This window comes from Capsicum annuum, unplaced genomic scaffold (assembly GCF_002878395.1).
Source record: "Capsicum annuum cultivar UCD-10X-F1 unplaced genomic scaffold, UCD10Xv1.1 ctg61565, whole genome shotgun sequence".
NCBI classification, from domain to species: domain Eukaryota; kingdom Viridiplantae; phylum Streptophyta; class Magnoliopsida; order Solanales; family Solanaceae; genus Capsicum; species Capsicum annuum.
Window position 1 is genome coordinate 1 of NW_025870480.1, and position 13,752 is coordinate 13,752.

Consider the following 13,752-nt stretch of genomic DNA (forward strand, 5'->3'; position numbering starts at 1 on the left):
ATATGGGTCGTGTCGCGACACTAAATTAGGCGCTGCTTGGGAGGCAACCCAAGTTAATTAGGTATGTTTTCTTTTTAATTTTTTAGTGTTTATTTTACGTAGTTTTTATTTTTAGTTGAGTCACAGGTTATTGGAAAGTCTAAGTACCGGAAACCTGAGCTAAGAGCATGGCAAAGACTGAGTGTGGGGTCCCATGGATCCTATTTATGTGTAAAGATGCTACTAGCTAGGCCTAGAGGCCTCAGGGAGTATTTCTATCTCTTAACTTTAAAATTTACTTTAGGGACAAAGTAGATTTTTAAGTGTGGGGTAGGAAAATTCTCAAACTTTGGCTCAATTTAAAATTTTTTAGGATAGGATTAAGTGGGATACTCTTGTTGGTGCTATTTTTTATTACATGATGCAAGTGGGTTTGTTTGTAGAAGCATGTAAATTGTGAGAATTACTACTTTTGAGACTCCTAGACTCATGTTTATAGCTTGTGTACTTGTTGGCTTAATTTTGAATTCATGATATTATTTGGTAGGGAGTCTATGAAGATCCTATTGAGTTGAGCATGTTCCTTATGTGATGTGAGGTATTTGTATATTCCTTGCCGCATGTGATGTCTAGAACTTGCCCGGTGTGTGTAAAGCAAAATAAAGAGTGTGGGTTTAGGAGATGATTAAGGCATTTCTTTTATATCCTTATTCTATACCTTCAATTTATCCTACCCATTGTGCATTATCCTAGCTAACCACCATTGAGCCTTTAGCCTTTTATTTGGTAGCTTCATATGTAGCCTAATCCCCTTATTTGATAGACCACAATTTGATCCAAAAAGCTCATAAGTGCTTTAATGAAAAAAAAGAAATAATTGAAAAATAAGTTTGAGAAATTGAAGAAGAAAAAGGTGAAATTGATGCCCCAAGGTAATAGTTATTAGTGTAACAATTGATGTGTGGTGGATGGGTGTGATATAATTTATGCTAGAATATGGCCATGATTATGAAAAAAAAAAAGAAAAACATAGATTTTTGTGGTAGTAAACTAGGTGTCCACCAAGTGTTTGTGAAAGACTTAAAAGAGATGGGGTAAAAATAAAAGGTATGGATGAATGAATAAGTGTAGTTGTGTTGTTGGAGAGTGATTTTAAATGTATAATGCATTGTATTAAAGCGCTTAGAGTGGTTAGCCACTATTCCCAAACTGTTCCTACCCATCCCTTAGCCTACATTACAACTCAAAAAAGTCCTAGTTGATCCTAAGCCTTACATTCGACTATTGGTGGAGCATTACACTAAGGGAAAGCCTATGGTTCATTGTGTGTAACTTGTGAATTCTTTGTGAGAGTGAGTGTAATTTGATTTTTGTACCCATCATGTTCTAAATTGCTTAATTGTGAGTAATTATGGGTAGCTCTCTTGTTATGAGGGCACATGTCTGATGAATATGGGTGATTTGTATGATGTATTTGATTGAATGATGTGCATGAGTTTGCCAACTTGTTGAGTAAATTCTTTAGGCTAGGATGTTTTGTAGTAGTGTTCATAAGCTTTCAATTGTGTTTGTAACATGCTTAGTATAGTAACTTGCATTCTGTGTAGTCATTGCAGTACTAGCTTAAGTGTCTTGCATGTAGTAGAAGTGTAGAATCTCCAGCTCATGAGGTTTATAGTAAAGAGTTGTTCAAGCACGAACAAGGTTTTAAGTGTGGGGTGGTGATGTTGCATATATTTATGCATTTTAGCATCATTTTTCTAGACTTTTTAGACTTGTTTTAAGGATGATTCATGTTATTGATGGGAGGATAGTGATATAAATGTGTATCGTAGTGTTAAAGCATGTGTTTATGATTTTCAAAGTGAGTTTCAAACAATTTTGTACCTAAAAGATTCATTTAGAGTTCAACCCGAAAAACTAGTGTTACTAGCTTGAGCTAGGTGCTTGTCTAGTTGATTCCGGTGGATTCTATTGTGTTTAAATTGTTCCAAATGATTTTTATGTGTAATTATATATGAAATAACTTGTTTGTAATGATCTAGGGTCAATTGGATCATGCCAAGGGTCAAAACAATGAGTTAAAGATCAAAGTGAAATTAGCCTATGCTTAGCTCGTGTTCTAGTTCATCGTGTTGGATGTTGTGTTGTTTTGAGATTTAAATTGTTGTGTTTAATGCTATAGGATTCTTGATGAATGGATTATGATGATATATGAAGTACATACAAGCTTCAAATCAAGTAGAAACAACACAAAAAAGCTCGGAATGGCTCAACGAAGGCAAAATACGCAGATTGATGCACTGTTGGACCCCTGGAATGTCTTGGGCGCATGTGATCTGTAAGAGTGTTCAATGGACATGTTCAAAATACTAATAAATTCATACAACGCGCAAAGTATTAACTATGTGGCGCATGGTTGTCCTAGAGGTGATTATCCCGCGACGCGGGCTCATTTTTGTGCTCTCTTGCCTTAGAAAAATTCTGAACAACAAATGCCAGAGAGGTTGGGCGATATGGAGGAGACGACTCACCTAGCGCGGGGCTCTACCCAGGGTGCCGCCCCACTTAGTCCGGGGCTCAATAACTGAAGGTTTTCTTGTCCAACACGGAAAGGGCTTGCTCCTATACTATAAATACATATTGTATCACGTTTTTAAACATCTTTTAGCATATTTTGGAGAGCAAAGGGCTGCTACAACTTCTTCATTAGTTTTTTATTATTTTTATTTAGTTCATTCATGTTTTTAGTTTTTAATTACTATTTTGTGATTAGGATTATGACTATGCGTGGTTAAACGCCTCCTTTTCGGGGTTGAAGCCAAGAGCATGATTATTATTGTTTGGATTAAGTTTGTTTTCTTTGCTTATCAATATTGGTTGTTTTTTTATTCTCGTTTTAACTATTTTAAGGATTCGCGACCCTTAGAATATATCAATTGTCAATCTTTTGAACTCGAGAGAGGGAATTGGGTGATAGAACATGGGAATAAGCAGAATATGGTTCTTGATTCTTTATAAAATAAGGAACTTCAATTAGTATCTAGGACCGGGATGTACTTCGATACCTTACTTGATTCATATGTAGGATGATACTTGGTAAGAACTTAAGTGTATTATTACATCCCCGCTCAACGATGTGGGTGTAAGGTTCAACTTAGGTAATAGATTTGAGGTTGGGAAACCATAATCACACAATTAACCCTATGAATTAACAACCAAGATAAGAAAGTTAACGAATGAAATCCAAAAGCATAATATGATTGTTAAGAGTTCTTCAATCCTGGGTTGTTCTCTAATTTATTGTCTCAAGGCCTTCACTTTCCGCATTGTTTAGTTTTAATTTATAATTTTCAAACTCTTTATTGTCTACTCTCGCATCAATTTAATCTAAAGTGTGAACTGAAATAAAATATTTTCCAAATCTAGTCTCTATGGGATCGATAACTTGCCTTTCTTGAAGGATACTCTATTACTTGGTTGACCAGGTACACTTGTGTGTGCGCTGTCAATGATCCATGAAAAGGATCAAAGACATGGTATGCCTTATGGATACTTCTTGAATAGGGTATTTAATCACTTTGGGGTTGTTGGTGTAAAGGACCTCCTGGAACAATCAAACAAATGTTCAGTCTGACAACTTTGATTGAAAATAAATATGTAGAAAGGAAAGTGGGGACCATGTTCCAGGTGTCAAAATTATTGGATATTCAGGAAAACTTGAGTAAAGATATTGGGGTAATAAGGATTAGTTTGGCAGCTAAGGATGTAGAGATTCTGCAATTGAAGATGAAGAACCAGCAGCTCTCCTTTGAGGGACCAGGTGGTGCTGAAGCACTTAAAGCAAAAAATGCAGAATTAAGAAAAAAGTCTTTGCACTCACAGAAGAGGTTCAAGGATTGAATGCAAAAGTAAGGACATAACTAACTAACTGTTAAACTCTCATGCTACAGAGAGTGCTAGGATGGAATACTTTTCAAGTCCCTCTCCCCAAAACCTCCTTCTACCTAAGACCCCTCCTCCCTTTTGGAACCTTATGTTAGTTTCCCTTTCTTGATTCCAATGGCTTTTTCGAATTAAGAATTTTGTTAATTTTCATTTGCACTGTATGGTACTTGCTATCTTAAATGAATAAAATATTAAATTTTGTCTTTCAACTATTTTTCCTTATTTATAGTTTTTTATTCATGTTAGCATTGTCCCAATGGTCATGAGTTAACCAATTTGTGCTAATTTACTATCTTGGTTTACTGTCTTACTTTTTTATAATGCCAAAAGGGGGAAATTGATTCACCTTGATAGGGACCAGGTACCAGGAGCGTGAGTAATACCATGAGTAATATGATGTGATGTGCAGAAGTGTTGATGATAGAGGGAATATTAATAAGGGAAACACACACTAATGTTATTATGATGTATGTGTTAATAGATAGTAAAGGTATTCCACTAATAAGGGGATGCTGGTGTGCGCTAGTGTAAATATAGTTACTATAAATTTGGATGAATTTTGATGCCTTGAGAACATGGTTTGTCATTGTCAAAAAGGAAGAAAATTGTTGTCTCATGTTTTAATGATGACTAGATGATATTGGAGGACCAGGTCCCTTGCATACCTTGCCTTGGTACAATGGTCACATCTCTACACATTTTTGTCTGCTAATGCAACAAACTATGCAGGTGCACAACATACTAGATATTTCATCCGGTCCAATCAAAATTCAATCTTTAATTCTACACTACTATAAATACTTATGGATACTTTTTCCTCCATAGTTTTTTTTTTTTTGCAATTTGATGAATATCATAGTGGTGGCAAAAACTCTCGAAGCTCAAGTTCTAAATCTTTTGTGCTTAACGTCTAGGTATTCTTGAGTCAAGTCTGTTTTGTAATCGATTTACTCAAATATAAGAGTAAAGCTTTTTTATTGTTATTGAGTCTCTCATGTAGAGTTATCTGAGTTTGCAAGGGCTAGAGTTAATCTATTTTTAAGAGTGATATTGACAGAGCTGTCAAGAGACGTTTGTAATAGAGTTATTACAAATTATAGGAACTTAGGGGTCATTTGATTGGAAAACAAGTTATGTTGAGATTAGTTATGCTGAGATAATTTATATTAGGATAAGTTGTCCTAGGATTTGTTATCCTGGTATTATTTTTTAATAATTGTTTGATTTGTGGTACCAAAAATAATATGTATTTCATTCTTTCTAATAATAGATAGTTTATTTACAAAAATACCCTTCACCTTATTTAGCTTAATATTTCATGTTAAATTACTTATTTTGTCTTAAATTCTATAAAATGTTGATAATCCCATTTTAAAAAAAAATCATTATAAAAAAATGTGAAAAAGAATTACTCTCACTTTACATTATTTAGTATATTAATATTTGGAAATTTCAATTGTATTTTTTTAAAAAAAAAATATTCTTTGAAGCATATTTAATTATATATACAAAACTAATATTCTATTTAATAATTAAGCATGTATTAAGTCAGAAAGAGAATTTCAAGATACTTTAATTACTTGTCCATGATAAACCCTTGGATCAATTTTGAATTTGATTGTATAAATAATTTTTATGGTGTCACTCTCATTTTTCATGACTCGTCACTTTTTTAGCATTTAATAAGCCCATATAATTGTTTAAATTTACCAAAATGGATGAAAATTTGTAGAGTAATTAAAATTTAAATTAGAGATAAAGTTGACAAAAATATTTGATGTGAGGACTATCAAAATCTCATGTTCTCTCTTATGTAGTAGTAAAGTGATATATATGTGTGTGTGTATGTGTGTGTGTATGTATGTATGTATGAAAAGTGATAATGAAAGTGTTTGGAGGATAATTTTGTCATTTTATGACTTTATCCCAAGGTAAATTATGATGGAATTATTTATATCACCCCTTGGGTGGGATAACTTATCCCGATACTATTTATTAATCCTGAGATAAGTTATCCCAAGTTTGACAACCACACATAACACTAAAACTTTTATCCTAAGACTATTATTTTATCCCAAGATGAGTTTAGATTAGTGGAGTTTGAGTGCTTGTGAGGGAAATCCGTGGATTTTTCTCTCTTGAGCAAGGATATTTTCACATTAAATCATTGTGCTCTTTACTTTACTATTTGTTTGTTCTGTACTTGCGTGTGCTGCAGTATTTTGTCTGTTGGGGACTTGGTCCCTTGGTGTGTGTTACCCCGACGTTTCAATAATTCCCATCTACATTTAAAGGCATTACTCCCTTTTCTCTTTTTTTATTTATCTAAAAAGTACAATTTTGTAAAAATTATTATTTATTTTTTAAATTTTTTGTCCGATCAAAGGTAATATCTAAAATGGGACGGAGGGAGTAGTAATAGTGTTTAATGTTGTTTGAAATAGTGATAAGTTACAAATTATGATAGTCCGAAGGAAAATAACTTCTACTCGGGAATGAACGGTTCTGTCTTAGTCAAGAGATTCTTTCCTCTAAGTAGAATTCTTGTAGATATAGAAGAAACTCTGGTCTCCGAAAAGCTAAAGCTAAAGCTAAAATTAGCCTCTCTAATGTTTGCCTTATGAAGCAATTTATGGAAATCGAACATAACTTATTTTATGGAAAATGTTTTATGACATACCAAATATGTATTAGTAAAGTTGATGTTAACTAATCAGATTAATCTCCCAAACTTTGTTGGCATTAATTAATAGATGAGTGAAATTTATTCATTTACAGTTGGTGAAATGGTCTACTGGACTCTTGTACTTGTCCTGATTTGTAAAGTAGACACTTCTATTTACTATTTTGTCATCTGAACCCTTTAACCTATTAAAAATAAATTTTTTAAAGCTTTTTTTTTTACATGACATCCAATGTGGCATAAACCACATAGGAGCGTGTGATACAAACTCCAAAGGCACATCCCACCCTATGAAATAGGTCCCAAACAGTCAAATTAGGGCATTTATAATACCTTCTTCCTCATTTGCTTCCACCACCATTATTGGAGAAATTTGAGCTTTCCCCCTTTCTTCTTGATTTTCTCTCTCTTAATTTCTTATCCTTTAATTTTTTTGGCTATTGTTATACTCTTATTTTTGTGTATTTTTAGTCTAATTTTTTCATATATTTTATCTAACACTACGACAATTCGGGTTTGTTATTGTGGGCTTTATGCTAGACTTAAGATGTCAAAGACACCAACTAATTTCGGAAGAATGTTTTGGGGCTGTAAAAAATATGCAGATGATGATGATTGTGGATTATTTCGATCGGCTAATGCAAATCAGCAATACTACATAAACAATGCATCAACAAATTCATAGCAAGGAAGTAAAGGAATACACAGAAGGCAACGAAGACAAGAAAGGCTGGGAAGAAATGGAAAGCATGAAAGACATGAGAGATCAAACATAGCATTTATATGACTGTCATCATTATTGTTGTCATTTGGTTTCTATATGTTGGATTTAAGATGTCTTGATATTTGTAGTTGTAATTGGCAATGATACTGAAATTGAAATTTAATGACGAACACCGTTTTGCCAACACACATATCTTCAATATAGACATATGTCCTAACAACAGTTAAGATCAAAAAGCTTTTCTTACAATGCCATTAATGAGAAATGCACCAAAAGCTCATAAAACACCTGTCCTAAAAGCACTTGGGATCAATTGAATTAAGAAACTATCAATTAAGCTACACAAAAAGAATTCTACTACTGTGTACCTTGAGTGCTTGGTGTGGGCTGATTCTTGTTGGCTTAAGTGATTTAAGGCTTGAGTGGTTGTAGAAGATTTTGATCTTCTGCAACTCTATTCTTGTAGCTGCCTTTGAGTTACTGCAGCTCCACCTTTCCACCGTAGTCCTTTAGATTTATAACCCAAATCAATATTGATTGGAACTGAACTAATCAGTGTTGGAGTGTGTAACACTCTATCAGTATTTTCAAACTGAAAAATAATAAAAGTAGTTAAATATGCACTAATTAATACCAGTTAAATATTTTTAGATGATTGAAAACTTACCCTCTCTACTACACCGCCACTTGGTCCAAACAACACAACAAAACCAGCTATTTTTTCTTTCTTTTATTTTGATATTTTATATGCAAGATTTGTACCACCAATTAAAGATGTACTAGTCTTCCTCTTTTGGGCACCAATACTAGTAGTAGATTGTTGAGTTATAGGTTGAGTAGCATTCTCAGATACTGCAAAAGTCATTGCAGGCATTACAACAGCTGCAGGCCTCAAATTAATTATTGAGGCAGTTCTAGGCCTCAAATCAGCTACACACCTCAGATCAGCAGCATTTCCAGGCCTTCTTCCAGTTGTTGTTGCACTATGAGGCCTTCTTCTGGTTGATGTATTATTTGCAGGCCTCTCAACACCTGCTGAAGCATTTGCAGGTCTCTCAGCAGAAGTTGAGGTACCAATGGCAAGTTGCACACTTGGTTGACTGCCGTTTGCAGATGCTATAGCAATTCTAAAGCTACCAGTGACCCCTTTTTTCTATAAAAACATGTTAAGGTCAAAAACACATCCAAAAGGAGTAAAATTTCATCAATAAGAAGATATTAAATAATAACTTACCAAACTAGACACCCTGTCTTGTTGTGTCTAATAGTCTTGCACACAAGACATGTTATTTTTTTCTTTCTTGTAGCCTTTCCAAAATTGTTCTTAATAGGCTCATCACTATATTTCTTTCTATTTTTACCTGCACTTCCTGGCATGGCAGTAATCTTAGGTGGCGTAATTTCTGGGATTGTGATTCTTGGCCACATCTTCATGTTTTTTATAGGTTGAATATACCTATTATATGCCTTCAGGTATGTTTCCATCTTATACCAGTGATCAACAATGACTCTACATCCCATTCCTTATAATGCAATGCAGCAATTGCATGTGCACAGGAATTCCCTTTAGTTGTCATGACCTATAAGTACATAGCTTCCTTTTCACACTAACAACATGTGAATATGGTGGATCACCAATCTCAAAGAAAACATCACCATTAAACCTCACCTCACACTTGTCTGTATACTCACCATTCTCTGCAAGAACTTCCATAGCCATTTGTGATACATCACTGATCCATCTTTTTGAAAACTCTCTCATTTGATTCATGCTTTCCATGACTTGACCCTTGTTTCCTCCAACATAGTGATAATTGATTTGAACCTAGCACCTAGAACCGACTGTTGAAAGTATCACAGATGTTGTTCTAAACTATATCACATCTACTGTATTCTTTAAAAAAGCCCTACACCATGTCTCTTTGTTGTACTTAAGCAAATTTTTCACAATTTCATCAGCCAACTCACTCATTTTATCAAGTTTTAGATGCAAATACACTTAAAATTATGCCTTTGCAACTTGCTAGAATTTTTTCCTCCTTTCTTCGCCTCTCCAATTCTTCTTCCAGTTGGCTCATATATGTCTAGCACACCATCTATGCTCAGCATTTGGCAGTAGATCAGTAATTCCAAATGAAGACCCTATCAAATCATATGAAATAGTAGTTAAACATTAATCACTGCAGCAAATTGAAAAAAGATATAACTAAAAAATGTGATACATCATACCTTCTACATATCAGACATCATTGTCAATCCTCCACCTCCATTTTCTGTAAGTTTCAAATCATGTATTATGCTCCTAAGATCTGCCCATGCTGCAAGGTACATCTGATTATTTTCATCTTTGAAAATACAAGATAACAAGATACCTTTACACATACCCTTGAGAATACACCACCTAAACCTATTATTCTTATACACCTCTCTTTCCATCCACTTTTTAAGGCCCTAAGACAAATATAAATGCCCATAAACACCTCTTTATCTTGAATTGCATTCTTGGATGTCCTAATAGATATAGTGGTGCTTGGATTGGTGGTCTTCAACTCTTTAGCATAATCATACAACCTAGCAAACTCTTCCATGAAATCACCTAAATGTCCAATCATAACTCTGACTTTTGCCTTTCTAACAGTTGTTTTACTAATATACAACCCATAGTCCTTTCTTATAAGAGCTTGAATCTGATGCAATTTTATTAAAGGCTCACTCATAATTCTATCCTTGTACTACTTACTAATCCACCAAGGGTTACACAACTTATTTATTGACCTTTTAGAGCACTTGTGGATAGGAAAGTAAGTCTTCACAGTAAAATTTTCTATGTTATCAAGACTTCCAAGAATAACCCAAGGACAACCTTTATGCTTACACTTTGCCCTTACCCTCTTCTTCTCATTAGGTTTCAACTTAAGATTTATACCTTTTTGAATAGAGTAAGTTTGAAGTGCTTATTTAAACTCAACATGGTTCAAAAAGACCATATACAACTGAAAAATACCTTCTTTACAATTTTATCAAAGTAGATCTTGGTAGATGAAGTTCTTGGTGGTGGATCTACCACTTCATCATCATTAATAGGATCTTCTTCCTCTTCACTAATGTCACTACCAGGATTTGAGCTATCAAAATAAGGGTCATCCCCACCTATTTTACCTTCATATCTAGCCCCTTATTGTTATAAATTTTCTCTAAACCAACATCTATACATACAGATCCAAATGGTATCTCATCTAAATTCACCCTACTAACATTTTTTTAACTTGTTTTTTAATGTTAGAATGCCTAGCTTTAAGTAAATCTTCATCCAAATCACTCAAATCATCTATTTTTTCATCAATATCATAAAGTGAGTCACCGTCACAGTCATTGATATCTAAATCTACTTCAGAATCAAAAGTTTGAAGATGGTATAAGGGGAAGTCATTAACTTGACCTTCCTAAGTCTTCTAAAGAAACCTTCTACTTTCCTTTGTATTTCCTAGGAGACTGGATCTTATTTAAATCCTCATTGTCATTTTCATCCAATGATTGAGGTGAAGACACATCAGTTTCAATTAGAGGTGAAGGGGTTGCAACATCACTATTACGAAGTAGTAATAATTGTGGAGTGGCTGTCATATCAGCCCTAGACACACTAGATTCTCCTATTTTTTAGGCTAATTTTTTTGGCAATTTCAACTTCATTTACATTATCAATAACTAAAGGTTCACTAATTTGGTGAACTACATATACATCAACAAAATCTCTACCTTTTAAACAATTTATAAAGCTTAAAACATCACCATCAGTATTTAACATGTAATAACCACCTTTTTGTTAACTATACACCTAAAGGTTTCAACTTTTTTAACACCTAATTGTAGTGCTAATTTATGAAACGACATCAAATAATGCTCATCTACATGTACTCTAATTTTTTCAGGGATGAAAAATTCTATTAACATACCTTTGACCAGGGACTGACAAAAAACAAACCCCATAGGTGAATTGAAGTGTTACTATTGTATCCATTTAGTTACAATGCCTGTATAATGACAAAAAAACACATACAATTAGTCAATTATATAGAAAGCCCTAATTATTACAATAACAACAACAACAACATACCCAGTGTATTCCCACATAGTGGGGCACGGGGAGGGTAAGATGTACGCAGTTCATACCACTACCTCCGGAGAAGTAGCAAGGTTGTTTCCGGTAGACCCCCGGCTCAAGACAAAGCCCTAATTATTAAAGAAAAAATAAATTTAAAAAATCTCAATTTTATTTTTCTCAAAAGATCCTAGAATCTAATCAGAATTATAAAATATGCTATTGATGGTACAAAACTACTACATATACATCTATAGAGGCATTAAACACGGAATAAAGCAAAAGTCCCAAAATTTTTAATCCCAATAGTGATTTTACTGAAAAAATTCTAGAATCTAATCGAAATCACAAAATATGTCATTGGAGACATAAAACTGTTACATATACATCTAACAACAACATTAGGAATGAAAAAAAAAAAGTCCCAAAATTATCAGCCTCAATTGTGATTTTACAAAAAAAACTAAAATCTAATCAAAATTGCAAAAATATGTCATTGAAGTCATATCACTACTACATAGACTTCCTACAATAGCACTAGACCAAAACCAGAGCAAATCCCCAAAAAATTTAAACAAAAACCTTATTAGTCGAGTAAAAGTCCTAAAACATCAAAATCGACACCATTTATTCAAACAAAACCTTGAAACAAACTCGAAAATGCTAGAACTAGCACAAAAATTAGAAAGCTTACACCAATTTCAACAATCATCAACAACAATCGACCAAAATCGGTGAACTTAGTGTAAGATAAAAATGGAAATAAAGGGTGGACTGACAAGTAGAAGGGTCTGAAATGGAAAAAAGAAAGGGCGCCTCTAAGTTTTTATTCCTTGTACACGTAATTTCTACGTGTCAATTAATATTTAAATTTTTAATAACGTGCTCATGTTTGTGCAACATGTTCAGATTAATAGACCAGAAAAGGATTTAAAAAATTATTTTTAATGGGTTAAAGGGTTCAAATGACAAAATGGTAAGTAGAAGTATTTACTTTATACAAATCAGGACAAGTACAAGGGTCCAGCAGACCATTGGTTATAGGCCAATATCAAAAAGTTATCTACACAGGCAACGAGCAGTGTCAAAGGAACCAATTGTTACAAAAAACTTATGAAATTGGCTATATTTGTTTTTACTAGAATTAAGACGTCTGATTCTTGTGAACACCTAATTTTTTATCACGTTTAAGGTTAAATCATTTAGTGTTTAAAATATTTTGTTTGGATCTAAATTAGATATTTTAATTTTTATGTCATTCCCTAAAAATAAAATATTTAAAAATTATAAAAAATAGTCACATTCTAGGATGAGTTTTGTTTTTATTTTTTTTTAAAAGAAAGAAATATATCACAAATGTGTATTGTTTTAATTCTGGTTTTAATAAATAAGCTAGAAATGTTAGTATTTTTGTTTTTTTCTATGGGACTAGCTTTTTAAATTTTTTTATTAGTCTTAAACTAATAATTAAGGGTACAAAAAGTTCCAAAACTAAAAAAGAGCAACACAAGTCTTAAGTATTGAGTAGAGGTAACACTTTTAAGATTAGTGTTAATGACACTGATTTTAAAACTCTCAGGTTTATTGTTAACACAAAAAATTCCTACTTTTTCCACCATACGCTACCCCCTCCACACCTCTTCTATCGCAACGGTTGCTGCCACCATCATTCCTCCTCATACAACCCACATATCCCCTCCACACCATTTTTGTCGTCTCCATCATTTCCATCACCACCATCACCTCCTCTTCCTCCACCATCACCACAACCACCATTGTCACTTTTTCCATACCAACCACCATTTTTTTCTCCTACACAATCATCGCGTATTTTTCTTGTTTCTCCTCCACCACCATCACTATCAACACTGCAACAACTGCCACCTCTCTTTCGATGTCAGGACCAACATCTCTTTCTTTACCATAAATACCACTTCTTTGTAGGTTTCTCCTCCACTACATCTTTTTTCAGAAATTAAGTAAATATAAAGTTGCTACAGCAACAGTCGAAATAGTTATAGCAACTTCAATAGTTACTACAACAACTTCAATAGCTTCGATAATTGCTACAACAATTACAGTAATCGTTGTAACACAACAACTAATAGTAGTTACTGCAACAATTACCGGAGTTATTACAGAAACTAACAGTAGTTGCTACAACAATTACTGTAAATGTTGTAGCAACTATGATTGTCGCTGAAACCACTATCGAAGTTGCTTAATATTTTGCATTATATTTGCAGTCAATACTTTAAAAAATCCAATTTTTCTTTCCAAAATTTTCAAAATAAAAAAAAAACTCCATAAAAAAAAAAG

The 13,752-nt window shown here is 33.4% G+C and overlaps 1 protein-coding gene across 1 annotated transcript; it reads right to left on the reverse strand.

Annotated features, from left to right (window-relative positions):
* Positions 1-13,099: 13,099 nt before the first annotated feature.
* Positions 13,100-13,547, reverse strand: LOC124893556 (eggshell protein-like; the record flags this gene model as incomplete). Its single annotated transcript, XM_047404525.1, has 2 exons — positions 13,100-13,321; positions 13,432-13,547. Coding segments are annotated over 2 exons (338 nt in total), but the record flags the coding sequence as incomplete, so codon positions are not given.
* Positions 13,548-13,752: the final 205 nt, after the last annotated feature.